The 15,220-nt window shown below is 42.7% G+C and overlaps 1 protein-coding gene across 4 annotated transcripts in view; it reads left to right on the top strand.

Annotated features, from left to right (window-relative positions):
- piezo1 (piezo type mechanosensitive ion channel component 1 (Er blood group)) overlaps positions 1 to 15,220 on the top strand; it is a 148,711-nt gene that overhangs the window by 66,349 nt on the left and 67,142 nt on the right. For all 4 annotated transcript variants that reach the window (XM_086122242.1, XM_086122243.1, XM_086122244.1 and 1 more), the window contains 5 exons: positions 522 to 647; positions 9,970 to 10,170; positions 10,364 to 10,568; positions 11,115 to 11,219; positions 14,879 to 15,035. In XM_086122242.1, the coding sequence (XP_085978368.1) occupies positions 522 to 647; positions 9,970 to 10,170; positions 10,364 to 10,568; positions 11,115 to 11,219; positions 14,879 to 15,035 (794 nt within the window). The remainder of the gene's footprint in view (positions 1 to 521; positions 648 to 9,969; positions 10,171 to 10,363; positions 10,569 to 11,114; positions 11,220 to 14,878; positions 15,036 to 15,220) is intronic.

Genomic DNA, 15,220 nt, shown 5'->3' with positions numbered 1-15,220 from the left:
ATGATGAGTGGTTGGCAGGCCCAATTAGAGGGCAAAGGAAGAAACTTGCACTGCCCCACATTAGTCTGTGTCAAAATAAAAAGTTGCAAACCATCACACTTTGGGTTGATGGCCTACTGACATGATGCCCGATTTGCCAGATGACCACTCCACAACTGACTTGTCCAAAACTGGGCTCACCCTTTACTCACTCTCACCTGATCCTGTGACCACTTCTCCCCGTCCTTCAGAAACTCCACTGGCTCCCCATTCCCCAACTCATCCAGTTCAAAGTCGCTTTATTAACTTGTAATCTTGTTCTCAGTCACATAGCCCTCCAGATTAGGCCCGCTGCTACCTCTTTGATCTCCAACATCACACTCCCACCTGTAGCCTTCATTCCTCCGATGACATCCTCATTATTATTATTATTATTATTATTGTGAAAAATGTGACACAGTTCATCACAGATTTTGTATGATAGCTGGGATTAAAAATTGTCATTTGTCTTGCTTAACAGTTTCTTTCTCTTTTCCTAACAGCCACTTCTGAATGAAACAAACCTTTCACAAAGGGAAATAATGAATTCGTCTCTGTATAAGGCAACAGTGGATCCAGCCAAATGGTTTGGCATCAGAAAGGAAGCAACTGTACTGGACTATAGCAAGGTATAAGTATAAATAAAAGAAAAAAAACAAACAAACTTAATTGAACGGTGTTTGTTTGTTTTTTTTCTTCTTCTTTCTGCCTACATTCTTGCTGCTGGAGGCTGTAAATTTCCCCAGTGTGGGACAAATAAAGGATATCTTATCTTATCTTATCTTAAATCTTTTGTAATGTTGGCTCGCTCTAGCCCAGGGGTGCCCAACTTTTTTTGATATACTTTGCAAGCAACCAACTTTCCGTGATCGACCTGTTACTGCATGTGCATGCACATACACACACGCACACACACACACACAAATGCACACGCACGCACCCATGCACTCGCGCACATATGCATGCACGCACCCACACACGCATGCCATGATGAGCAACAGCCATAACGACCCCTAACATGAGCGAAAGAGAAAAATAAAGTAGATGCAGGAGTCTGTGAGTTTGTGACAAGGAAATCACTGCCTACCTTAGTAGAGACCCGACACAGATGCACTTTTGCAACTTGTTAAGATACGAAAACCTTTATTCGTCTCACAATGGAGAAATTCCCAATTTACAGCAGCAAAATTATGAAAGGGAGAAGTAGAAGACCAAAAAGTATATAAATACATATAAATGATAAAATATAAATATAAACATATTAAAAATGGGTGAATGGGGTGAGACCAGGTTTTCAGGTCTGTATATTGAATAAGTGCACGAACATACCTATTGTAGCTCCAGTTATACCGTTTTAAAATGCTTCTCCTGGCACTCCAGATTCCAATTCTTTGCCAGTGCCATAGGTGAATTCAGATTGCATTTTTTTCAATTCTTTGTTGTTACAATACTTTTTTTGTGGAAGTGAAACTGATAGGATGCTTAGGGTGCAACTAACTCAAAAATATATAATATTAATAACACACACAAAAACACAGACAAATGTTTTTTTTTGTTTTTTTTCCATTTCCTGCTTCACCCCTCTCGATTGATTTGAGACTAGGAAAATAGACAAAACAGATAAAGAGTGATTTCCACATTTCATTCAATTCTAATATTTTTCATTTGCCGTAAGTTGCATAAATCAGAAGAAAACTTGAAGTGGAAGAGATCTTTCGCTTTGCGGGAAGGAACTTTGTTTATTTCTATTGAGACTGAGACATGAGCGCCCTTAAAAAAATCTGAATTCACAAGCCCCTAACCCTAATCCTGAACCACATATTTTGAGAAATTATTACACAAGGGCATCTTTGTTCTGTCTCCCATAGGTAAGACATTTTACAAAAAAAAAAATAATACAGACCACATTACTACATATGAATATCAACTACAAAGTTATCTAAACTACCCTATATTGAAAGTTTTTTTTTTCCATTAGAAAAATATTGATAATAGAAACAATCATTCGTATTTTTCCTATTAAAAAGTGTGCCTTTTTACTAGGACTTTTACAGGACATTTTGACATGGTCGGGTGAGAGGCATTTGATGATCAAGTCATTTTGGGAACAAACATAACCACCTCTTTGCCATTGGTGCTTGTTGAATGTAGTTAAAATGATTAGCATTTTGAAACGCATGACACAACTACTAGCAATGGGTCATTTTCGATCATTAAAGTTAAAGATGGGCGACCCGGCGGTCGACTGGTTAGCACGATGGCCTCACGGTGCAGGGTTCCTCTGGCCTCCCCGTGTCTGCGTGGGTTTTCTCAGATTTCCTCCCACATTCCAAACACATGCATGGCAGGTTAATGGAATACTCTCAATTGTCCCAAGGTGTGAGTGTGAGCGCAAATGGTTGTATGTCTATGTGTGCATGTGATGTGATGTGATGTGTGCATGTCTGCATGCGATTGACTGGCAACCAGTTCAAGGGGTGTCCCCTGCCTACTGCCCGCCGACAGCTGGGATAGGCTCCTACACACACCCGCGACCTTTGTGAGGATAAGTGCCTGAGAAAATGAATGGATGGATGAAGTTAAAGACATGACCCATTGAATTTCCTTTTGAAAATCCCAACAGCGCTGATGGTGTGTTACACTCACCTGACATGTGTGCAGGCAGCTTGGGACCGATTGTTTGTCTGTATGTATGCCTTGTTACTGGCTGGCAACCAGTTCAGGGTGTAGTCCGCCTTTCGACCGAAGTCAGATGGATTAGGCTCCAGAGTTTCAGCTACTGTCTTTGAGGCGATTCAAATTTTTGCAGTTTTACAATGAGGCAACATTGCAAATTAGAGCGAATCAAAATGCACGGAAGCTTTCACACAGGCAAAGCATCCTTTTCTGTTATAAGTGACCGAAACACAGCCACTCACCACTTGGTTTGGTTTGGTTTGGTTTGTTTATTGAACATAAAACATATATACAGTAATAATTTGACAGAAAATAAGGTAGATAAAAAAAGAAAGAAATCAATCTTCATACAACACAGTTATTATGTTCAAGGGAGTAGGAAGAAGTAAAAAACTTATCTAGTCCTACCCCGTTATGTGATTGTATCTAATAAATCATTTTTATATCAATCAGAAAAGAAAAAAGTAAGAAGAAAGAAGTCTCCATTAAGGCTCATACTTTACCCTTAACCGTGATATTTTTACAACTTTTGGTTTGTATCGGGATTATATACTTCCACACCCTGACACTCTTGTGTCAATTTTCTCTTGTATTCATAATGGATATTTATATACCTTTCTCTATTTATCAACTTAGTTCTGATTTATCATTATATTTAATGTTTTGAATTTATCATTTTAACTCTGATTGATGTAGGTTGTTTGTACTATTTTTTTGAATTTGTTTTTGAACTCAGCAAGCGATTTACTCATTTTCAGGTCCGTTTCGAGATTATTCCACAGATTAACGCCTTTGATAGATACACTTCTTTGCTTGATGTTTGTTCTTGTTTTGAGTTTTTTGAATAAGTTGGTACCTCTTAAATCATAGCTGCTTTCTCGAATTTCGAAAAACTTCTGAATGTTTTGGCAGAGCAGGTTATTATGTGCTTTGTACATTAATTGGGCGATTTTAAAGTCAACCAGGTCATAAAATTTCATCGTATTTAATTTGATAAATAGTGGATTTGTGGGTTCCGTATATTTTGATCTATTAATAATTCGAATTGCTTTTTTTTGTAGGTTGAGAATAGGGAGTGTGTTTGTTTTGCAGGCATTTCCCCATATTTCCACACAGTAGGTCATATATGGTAATAATAATGAAGTGTATAATGTGTACAAAGATCTCTTATTTAGCACTTCCTTGGTTTTGTAGAGGATCCCTACGGTTTTGGCTATTTTTCTTTTTACGTTATCGATATGTGGCTTCCAACATAGTTTTGAGTCTATTACTAATCCGAGAAACTTGGTTTCATACGCTCTTTCTATCTCAATTGAGTTTACCATAATTTTAGCTTGGTGTTTGATTGGTCTTGTGCCAAAAACAATTAACTTCGATTTTTTCAGGTTAAGTGACAATTTATTTCTGTCGAACCAGTTTTTTAATTTGTTTAATTCGTTTTCTACGGTTGTCAGGAGCTGTTTCAGATTTATTCCAGAACAGTAGAAAGTTGTATCATCAGCAAATAGGACACATTTAAATTGTTTTGAGACCTTGCAGATATCATTTATATATAAGATGAATAGTTTTGGACCAAGCACTGACCCCTGAGGAACTCCGTGAGTGATTTTTAGTTGATTAGTTTTTTTATTGTTGAGTTGCACGTACTGATATCTGTTTTCTAAATAACTTTTTATCCATTTATAAGCTACACCTCTAATGCCATATCTTTCTAGTTTTTTCAATAATATACTGTGATCTATTGTGTCAAAAGCTTTTTTTAGATCTAGGAAAACCCCAACAGTAAATTCTTTGTTGTCTATATTAGTGGCTAATGCTTCCACAAACTCCATAACTGCCATTGAGGTGGTCCGTTTTTCCCTGAAGCCATATTGATTCTCACTTAACAGCGCATGCTTTTGTATAAAGCTATCAAGTCTGCGAGAAAATAGTTTTTCTAATATTTTTGAAAATTGTGGTAGTAGTGATATTGGTCTATAATTTGTAAACCGATGTCTTTCTCCACTTTTATAGATTGGAATAACTTTAGCAATTTTCATTTTTGATGGAAAGATACCAGCTTTGAATGACAGGTTGCATATGTGCATGAAAGGTCGCACTACATATTCTATAATCTGCTTTATTATTGTCATGTCAATATTAAAGCAATCAGTTGACTTTTTATTTTTAAAAGTTTTTATAATATTTGATACTTCTTCTTGTTTTACAGCAGTAAGGAACATCGTGGAGGAGTTTTTTTCTACATATCTATCTATTTCAAACAAGTTTGTTGGATCAGGAATTTGTTTTGCTAGGTTACTGCCGATGTTGACAAAATACTCATTAAATTCAGTTGCTATTTCTGCATTTTTTTCCAAAATAGTATTTTTGCCTTTGATAAAATACTCTGGATAATACATTTTTTTAGGACTATTTCTGATTACTTGGTTAAGTATCTTCCATATTTCTTGTGTGTTACTTTTATTCTGCTCTAATAGTGCATGATAATGATCTCTTTTACTGGTTCTTATAATATTTACTAGTTTATTTTTATAGGTCTTATATTTTTTTTCTGCTTCTTCAGTTCTCAATTTTAAAAACAATTTATATAAATAGTTTTTCTTTTTACATGCGTTTTCTATGCCTTTCGTTATCCATGGCTTACTTGGGTCTTTATACTTTTTGGAGACTTTAGTTAATGGAAAATGTTTATCATATAAAGAGATTATGGTAGACTGAAATACTTCAAACGCTGTATTTGGGTCTTCGTTTGAGTAGACCTCGGTCCAGTTTTGTTTTTCTAGGTCTTGCTTAAAGGCGTCGGTGGAGCGTTGGGTTCTTAGTCTTATTTCTGTTATGTGAGTTGTTGACTTAGCTTTTCTATCAAAATAATGATGAAAAACTGCAAAAACAGGTAGGTGGTCACTTATGTCATTAATGAGAAGTCCACTTTCCATTTTATGGTCAATCTTATTTATAAATATGTTATCTATTAATGTGGCCGTGTCAACTGTTATTCTGCTAGGTTTCAGGATTACTGGGAAAAAGCTGTTGCTGTACATAGTATTTATGAAGTCGGTTGTTTTTTTGTGTCCATTTGGGTTTAATAAGTCAATGTTAAAGTCACCACATATTATTCGTGTTTTCTTATCGTTGTTGTAACTGAGCATATCTGTTAGTTTTTTATTGAATGTGTCAATACATGATCCTGGTGTCCTATAGATGCAACTTATGATGATATTTGATGCCTTTTTATTATGTATTTCAATGGTTAGACATTCCATTAGGTTTTCTATTGTGTTTGTCAATCTCTCGATTTTACTGCATTTAAGTGCTTTGTCTACATATATTGCAACCCCCCCTCCTTTTTTGTTTTCCCTATTAGTTGCAAACATTTCATAACCTTCTATTTCCATTTCAGTTGTTTTATCTTCATCAAGCCAAGTTTCTGATATGGCAATTATTTTAAATTTATTGAATTTAGTCAGGTATTCTTTGATTTTTGTGAATTTTTTATAGAGACTTCTACTGTTTAAGTGTATTACTGAAAGTGCATTTTCCAATTTTATATTAGTGTTGAATTGTTCATCCAGGTAATAGTCAGAGTTTGTTACCCTTTGTTTGTTCTGGAAGAAGTTGTTGTCTGGGTCCAAATTGTTCTCGGGATCGAATGGCTTATAGTCAATATCTTCAAAGGGTTGGAAGTCCATGTTTTTGGGATGTGAATTTCCCGCTCCTACGCGGTCGTCGCTGGCTCCCTCGCGGTCGTCGTTGGTTCCCTCGCTGTCGTCGCTCGCTCTCTCGCCGTCATCACTGGCTCCCTCGCGGTTGCTGGCTGGACGTCTTCTGGGTCCCTCGTGGTCGCTGGCTCCCTTGCGGTCGTCGCCGACTCCCTCACGCTCGCTGGCTGGCTGCCTCCCGGCTCTCTCACGCGCGCTGGCTGGTTGTCTCCCGGCTCCCTCAGGCTCGCTGTCTCCCGGCTCCCTCGCGCTCACTGGCTCCCCTGCAGTCGTCGCTGGTTTCCTCTCGGTCGTCTCTGGCTCCCTTGCGGTCGTCGCTGGCTCCCTCGCGGTGGTCGCTGGCTGGTTGTCTCCCGGCTTCCTCGCGGTCGCTTGCTTCCCTGCAGTCGTCGCTGGCTTCCTCGCGGTCATCTCTGGCTCCCTCACGGTCGGTCGTCGCTGGCTCCCTCGCGGTCGGTCGGTCTTGAAAAAGTTATTGTCCGGGTCCAAGTTGTTCTCAGGGTCAAATATCTTGTGGTCAGTAGGGTTGGAAGTCATCAAAGGGTTGGAAGGGTCATCAAAGGGTTCGAAGTCCATGTTTTTGGTATGTGAATTTCCTGCTTCAGTAGGGTCAGAGTTTATATCTTCGGGTGGTGAATAATTCTCAGTATGCTGCTTGATGGTGTTGAACTCGAGCCTGTTGTGTTGGAGTACTGGTGCGGGGGTGGACGATAAGTTTGTCATGTCTTAAGTAGGCAGTTTCCCCTCTGTCACGTGCAGCTTTTAATTTTGGGAGGAGCTCTTTTCTTTTTTGTCGTACGGCATCTGTAAAGTCTTCGTTGATGTAGATGTTGGAGCCTTTTAAGTATTTTGCTTTTTGTAGGATCCTTGATCTGTCCTTGTATTTGAGAAATTTCACCACAACTGGCCTCGGACGAGGTCTTCCAGGTTCTTGTCTTCCTGTGCGGTGAGCTCTCTCCACCTCAATTTGCCCCTGTATCAGCAGCTTCTCCTTGAGGATTTTTTGAACTTTTTCCTCTGTTTCAGTCCACGTTTCTCCCGGTTTTTCCTCAATTCCATCAATTACCAAGTTGTTTCTTCTTGACTGTCCTTCCAAGTAGTCCATCTTGTCTGTTAATACAAGCATGCCGTCACATATTTTGTAGAATTCTGTTTGCATGTCTTTGGAATGGCCAGTTTGACAGATTAGATTTTTTTTAATGTCGTCTACCTCTTTTTGGGTAAAGTTGATGCTGGTTTTTATTTCTTGGACTTCCCTGGTAAAAGTGTCAAGTCGTGAGTTTGTTGAGTCTATTATCATCTTGACAGATCCTTTGAAATTTTCCTGTTGTTGTTGCAAGAGCGCCGTAAAAAGCTCTTTTTGTTGCTGGAGTAATTCGTTTACTTGAGTGAGGGTCAGGAAATCCTGACAGCAAGCAATAGAAATATAATATATACAGTACACATACTGTTTTACAAAAGTACTTAACCATATTTATAACTTTATATGTGCCTGTGGGTGAAATAGCACAGCTTGTGGAAAAAAATATCCAAACAATGTACACAGGCTGCACTGGTTACAGCTGCAATACACCAGAGGGATCTGTGAGCTGAAGCGCCAGGATGAGTCAGCCATTTTGCATTCCCACAGTAGCAGACAACAAAATTAATGGTGTTATTTCTGAGACATGTATGAATTTGTCAGAAGTATGGAATGTCTTTACCATTAATATTATTGTTTTAGGATCATTTATGCACTTGTATCCGCAGAGTTTGAAGCGCTACACATGTACCAGTGGCGGATACTGGTCTGTCAAGGAGGGGAAGCTCAATTTCGGCCTACAGCATAAAATGTGTCAGTTTATTTACACGTGAATTCTACTCTCCGTTCCTTTTCAAGAAAATGTTCTGTGCTGTGCTCTGCTAAGATAATTAGAAGTCTCCAGTTCAACTCAGAATAGAATGAGAATTGAAAAATGCTCCCACGGATGCCTTACACCAAAAGATCAGTGATTGGCTCATTTTGCTGTCAATCAAAAAGAGATTCAGCCTCAGACAGATCTCATCCAATCATCATGCAGAAAAGCTGAGCGTCCGGGCCAGCCGATACACGCCCACAGACACCCAGAGACGCTGAGCGTCCGATGGGTGGGACAAAACCAGCATTTATCCAATGACTCATCTCGTTTCAATGCATTGGGACAACGGGCTCTGAATTCTCTAGACGCCCTGCGTCCGCGCTGTAGGCGCTCAGCGTCCACACCGTTTAAAGCACAGAGAAGCTGTGGGAATGAATGAGAAGAGAGTCGCGTCGTAACCAGTAATAAGAAGCTGATTCGGAACAAAAGTTGAGCGCGTTGTAGCGCATATTTAGTCAATGACATGTACACACAAATGCATGTACACACATACAGTATATTTGATCACTTATTTGTTAACATTTTAGGGGAAGTTGAGCTTCCCTTGCAGTCTGAGAGCAATCACCTCTGACATGTACATTGTGCAACTTCTATCGTTTTGATTAATCTGTTTGTTATGTTGTTATGCGCTTCTGTCATTACCATTATGCAGGAATTGCGATTAAGTGTACCACCACCATTTGCCCTGCCACTAGGTTCTATCAACAAAGCTATGGCAGAATTCAAGTCGAGATAAGAAGTTTATGTATTCTAAAGGATGCATGTTTTTTGAACAATGTATTTCAAGTTTACATCGCTGAACTACACAATTTAGTTGTCAATTGTTCAAAGTATAATGCTTTCAAGTATCAGTTTGAATCCATAAAGTTTACCGTTTAGGTTCACCACCGATTTTATTTTATGATTGAATAAAATTATTTTAGATAAATAAAAGATGTGATTGTTCATGACTTTTCCCATTTATCTGTGTATTTATCTATTGGCTGTCTTTATTGAGTAAAAATGGTTGCAATAGCTCGTGACAGTTAAGGATAATTTCACCCAAATTCTTTTCCTGCGGCATAATAACTGGAAAAAAATTCCCGCAGCAAAATTATGATGTGATCACCAACACTTTTTCAAGCTACTATACAATCATCCAGTGAGTTTGGGTGCATAGTTACAAGTAATCAGGAAGAGCCAGCCATCTCACTTAGCCGATAAACCAACAGGGGAACAAGTGGAGGCAGTGAGCAGAGGCAAAAGCACGGCACGTCAATTTGTAACAGTTAGAAAGTTGTAAAAAAGGAAAAGTTTGCCTATGGTGCCAAAAATAGTAAAGATGATAACTACAGCAAATTTGCATATGATCGCCTAGCACTTCATTTACAACATGGAATTTACTATTGATTGCCCGGGAAGGTTTTGCTAGCCTTCGAGATCTAACAATCTAAAGGAGCACCTGATTCGCGTAATAGCACGACCTGATCTGAGGAGAAAACGAAGGTGTTGTGAAAGGCCAAATAAAATTGAGGTGGCGTATAAAGTAGAAATGAAAATTTTTATTTTTGCAGGTGTCATATGCTAATGATGTGATACGATACCAGCTAACCTAAATTATGTATTTTTTGGCTACAAATAGTTTCTTTCAGTATTGACTCATTTACTTCTTTCTACAGAACCACTTAGTAGTGCTGCTGTTGGTGGTATTTGAGGCCACGGTGTATCGTCACCAAGCCCACCACTATCGTCAGCTGCAGCAATCTCCCTCGAACATACCTACTCTGTTCCCAGACGTCACTAGGAATACTTTAGATGAAGGACTCCTACCCTGCTTCAAGTACCTGCTCAACTACACTTTCTACAAGTTTGGATTGGAGGTGAAACGAATGTGTTGCTTATTCACTTGTTCACAATTGACTTTGACAAAAATGTTTCTTTTCAAAGACTTGTGTTATTTTGCAAGATGGCTTCCTGATTTATGAGAGTCTCCCTCTGAAACACATTTCAGAGCATTTATTTTTTATCTATATCCCAAATCGAACCCTCCCCCAAAATTATTTCTATTTTAAGATCTGCTTCCTGATGACTGTGAACGTGATTGGTCAACGGATGAACTTCTTGGTGATAATCCATGGTTGTTGGTTGGTGGCCATCTTGGTACAGCGACGCCGGGCAGCTATTGCAAGAATGTGGCCAAAATATTGTCTCTTTCTGGCCATCTTCATGATTTATCAATACATATTGTGTGTGGGTATACCCCCTGCTCTGTGTAAAGGTAAGCCTTGATGAATTTGATACACAAGAAAAATATAAAGTACATCTGCATGATTTGCATGGTCGTTTTGAATGTATTTTCCCTCATAACAAGTAGAAGTGATGTAAAAGCTACCCATGCTGATGAGTTAAAGTTACCAAGAAATGGTAGTTGATCAGAAAAACTGGTTGAAAATATTACACATTATATTACCAGCAATTTCAAAAAGTAGTAGGAGAGACTTTCCCCTGTCATAGGTTGCCACAGTGAGTTACTCGCATGATATATTTGGCACAGTTTTTACACAGGATACACTTCCTGTCGCAACACACATTTATATCCAGGCTTGCGACCCGTCGCAGCTGGGAATCAACATGGAGTATCTTCCAACGAAATGTTATTGTTTGACCTGATTTGAACCCAAGTGCCGGTGTCCCAAGTCAGTGGTGTTGTCCGCTGTTCCATCGAGCCGCCGTTTTCGGTTTTGTTTTTATAATCAGTGTCGTCATTGTCTTCTACGACCACTACTAATTTATGCCTTGATGGACTTTTTTTTTTTTGCTATAGATTACCCATGGCGTTGGAACACCCCACTTTTAATGAACTCTGCTCTCATAAAATGGCTTTATCTGCCAGACTTCTACACTGCGCCTAACGCCAAAAATCTGATAGGTTTGTTCATGTTCATTTTGTTTTGTGTCTGTGTGTGCAATTGCCTTTTTCCCCCCCAGATGATTTCTCCATCAGTTCTCTGATGTTAATTGAGAACCACTCATGTGCTCTGTTCTGATTCAATTCAGATTAGTTCGTATAGTACCGTACATTCCCCTCCGTGAGCCGTCACCTTACCATGGTGGAGGGGTTTGTGTGTCCCAATGATCCTAGGAGCTAAATTGCCTGGGGCTTTATGCCCCGGGCAGGGTCACCCATGGCAAACAGGTCCTAGTTGAGGGACCAGACAAAGCACGGCTCACAAAAACCCCTTATGACGAACAAAATAAATGGAACCCAGTTTGCCTTGCGTGGGTCACCGGGGTGCCCCTCTGGAGCCAGGCCTGGGGGTGGGGCTCATTGGCGAGCGCCTGGTGGCCGGGCCTGCACCCATGGGGCCCGGCCGGGCTCAGCCCGAAGAGGCAACGTGGGTCCCCCTTCTCATGGGCTCACCACCCATGGGAGGGGCCGAAGGGGTCGGGTGCAGTGTGAGCTGGGCGGCAGCCAAAGGCAGGGACCCTGGCGGTCCTCAGCTGCAGAAGCTAGCTCTAGGGACATGGAATGTCCCTAGAGCTAGCACCTCTCTTGCAGGGAAGGAGCCCGAGCTGGTGTGCGAGGTAGAAAAGTTCAGACTGGATATAGTCTGACTTATCTCCACACACAGACTGGGTTCTGGTACCAGTTCTCTCGAGAGGGGTTGGACTCTCTTCCACTCTGGAGTTGCCCATGGTGAGAAGCGCAGAGCAGGTGTGGGCATACTCATTGCCCCCCGGCTCAGTGCCTGCACATTGGGGTTCACACCGGTAGACGAGAGGGTTGCCTCCCTCCGCCTTCGGGTGGGGGGACGGATCCTGACTGTTGTTTGTGCATACGCACCCAACAGCAGTTCAGCATACCCACCCTTTTTGGAGTCCTTGGAGGGTGTGCTGGAGAGTACTCCTGCTGGGGACTCCCTTGTTCTGCTGGGGGACTTCAATGCTCACATGGGCAATGACAGTGAGACCTGGAGGGGCGTGATTGGGAGGAACGGCCCCCCCCAATCAGAACTCGAGTGGTGTTTCGTTCTTGGACTTCTGTGCTCATCACGGATTGTACATAACGAACACCTTGTTCAAACATAAGGGTGTCCATACAGTATGTGCACTTGGCACCAGGACACCCTTGGCCGCAGTTCGATGATTGACTTTGTGGTTGCATCATTGGATTTGCAGCCGCATGTTTTGGACACTCGGGTGAAGAGACGGGCGGAGCTGTCAACTGATCACCACCTGGTGGTAAGTAGGCTCCGATGGTGGGGGAAGATGCCGGTCCGACCTGGCAGACCCAAACGTATTGTGAGGGTTTATTGGGTGCGTCTGGCGGAATCCCCTGTCAGAAGGCGTTTCAACTCCCACCTCCGACAGAGCTTTTCCCATGTTCCGGGGGAGGCTGGGGACATTGAGTCCGAGTGGACCGTGTTCCGTGCCTCGATTGTTGAGGCGGCCAATCTGAGTTGTGGCCGTAAGGTGGTTGGTGCCTGTCGTGGCGGCAACCCCCGTACTCGCTGGTGGACACCAGCATTAAGGGATGCCGTCAAGCTGAAGAAGGAGTCCTATCGGGCCTTTGTGGCCTGTGGGACCCCAGAGGCAGCTGACGGATATCGACTGGCCAAGCAGAATGCAGCTTCGGTGGTCGCCGAGGCAAAAACTCAGGGATGACGTCTCAGGGATGGGGCGCTGTTGACCTCGACTCGGGACGTTGTGAGCTGGTGGGCAGAGTCCTTCGAAGACCTCCTCAACTCCACCAGCACGCCTTCCTTGGAGGAAGCAGAGTCTGGGGACTCTGAGGTGGGCTCTCCTATCTCTGTGGTTGAAGTCACCGATCTGGTTAAGAAGCTCCTCGGTGGCAAGGCCCCAGGGGTGGATGAGATCCGCCTGGAGTTCCTCAAGGCTCTGGATGTTGTGGGGCTGTTCTGGTTGACACACCTCTGCAACATCGCGTGGTCAGCGGGGAGAGTGCCGCTGGATTGGCAGACCGGGGTGGTGGTCCCTCTTTTTAAAAAGGGGGACCGGACGGTGTGTTCCAACTACAGAGGGATCACACTCCTCAGCCTCCCTGGTAAGGTCTCTTCAGGGATGCTGGAGAGGAGGGTCCATCAGGAAGTCGAGCCTCAGATTGAGGAGGAGCAGTGTGGTTTTTGTCCCGGCCGTGGAACAGTGGACCAGATCTACACCCTGAGCAGGGTCCTCAAAGGTATGTGGGAATTCGCCCAACCAGTCTACATGTGTTTTGTGGACTTGGAGAAGGTGTTTTACCGTGTCCCTCGGGGAGTTCTGTTGGGGGTGCTTTGTGGGTATGGGATACCGAACCCCCTGATACGGGCTGTTCGGTCCCTATACTGCCGATGTCAGAGTTTGGTTCGCATTGCCGGCAGTAAGTCGGAATCGTTTCCAGTGAGGGTAGGACTCCGCCAAGGCTGCCCTTTGTCGCGATTCTGTTCATAACCTTTCTGGACAGAATTTCTAGGTGCTTACTGCTGCAAAAAGCAGATGATGTGGTACTGTTGGCTCCTTCAAGCAGGGCTCTCCAACTCTCACTGGAGCGCTTCGCAGCCGAGTGTGAAGCGGTTGGGATGAAAATCAGCACCTCCAAATCTGAAACAATGGTCCTCAGTCGGAAAAAGGTGGAGTGCCCTCTCAGGGTCGGGGAGGAGATCTTGCCCCAAGAGGAGTTTGAGTATCTTGAGGTCTTGTTCACGAGTGAGGGCAGGAGGGAGCGAGAGATCGACAGGCGGATCGGTGCAGCGTCTGCTGTGATGCGGACTTTGTATCGGTCTGTCATGGTAAAGAAGGAGCTGAGCCAAAGGGCGAAGCTCTCAATTTACCGGTCGATCTACGTTCCAACCCTCATCGATGGTCACGAGCTATGGGTCGTGACCGAAAGCACGAGATCCCGGATACAAGCGGCCGAAATTAGTTTTCTCCGCAGGGTGTCCGGGCTCTCCCTTAGAGATAAGGTGAGAAGCTCGGTCATCCGAGTCGAGCCGCTTCTCCTCCACATCGAGAGGAGCCAGATGAGGTGGCTTGGGCATCTGATTCGGATGCCTCCTGAACGCCTCCCTGAGGTGTTCCAGGCATGTCCCACTGGGAGGAGACCTCGGACCCAGGACATGCTGACTATGTCACCCAGCTGGCCTGGGAACGCCTCGGGATCCCCCGGGGAGACTTGGGAGTAGCTAGGGAGAGGGAAGTCTGGACTCCCCTGCTAAAGCTGCTCCCCCCGCGACCCGACCTCGGATAAGCGGTAGAAGATCGATGGATGGATGGATGGATGTACCGTACATTGCAATTACAACAAATACCACAATATTACATGTTGCTGTGTGATTCCCATCCCTAATATACAATATTTTAAGAACCAAATGAACATGTTTATGATTATACAACACAGAGAATGAAGTCGTTTTTTTTTTTCTTTTCAACTATGAAACCTCACTAATTTTTTCCAATCAACAGGACAGACACAGTATTGGTCAAGTTGTTGATGAGGTCTTTATTTCGATGTGTATTTTGGCACTTAAAGTGCCATTTTCTAATCTGTTTTGTAAAGCTCCATTCTAATTGCCGATGTCTCTTCCACAGTGGATTTTGTACTTCTGATTTGTGCATCCCAGCAGTGGAAAGTATTTAAGTGTGAGCAGTGTGAGGAGTGGGTGGTTCTGGCTGGAGACAATACAGACAATCCTGATCCAATGGAAGGTCGACTGTTTAATCCTGCACCTAATTTCATCAACTGCAGGTACCTTCAGTATTCTATAAAGCTTCCTTTTTATTTGGTGCTCATTTTGTGTTCTGAAGATTGATTATGCACCATTGCACCGTGACTTGGGAAAGATACTGTGCACTACTCATTTTGATGTTCGCAAAATTTGAATCGAGGCAACCGGATTGTTCTGTTTGCTCAAGATACAAACAGAACAAATA

The sequence above is a fragment of the Hippocampus guttulatus genome, chromosome 10, assembly GCF_054856545.1.
Source record: "Hippocampus guttulatus isolate MCC_2025c chromosome 10, RoL_Hgut_1.0, whole genome shotgun sequence".
Classification (NCBI taxonomy): domain Eukaryota; kingdom Metazoa; phylum Chordata; class Actinopteri; order Syngnathiformes; family Syngnathidae; genus Hippocampus; species Hippocampus guttulatus.
This window is presented reverse-complemented; position numbering and strand designations above follow the sequence as displayed.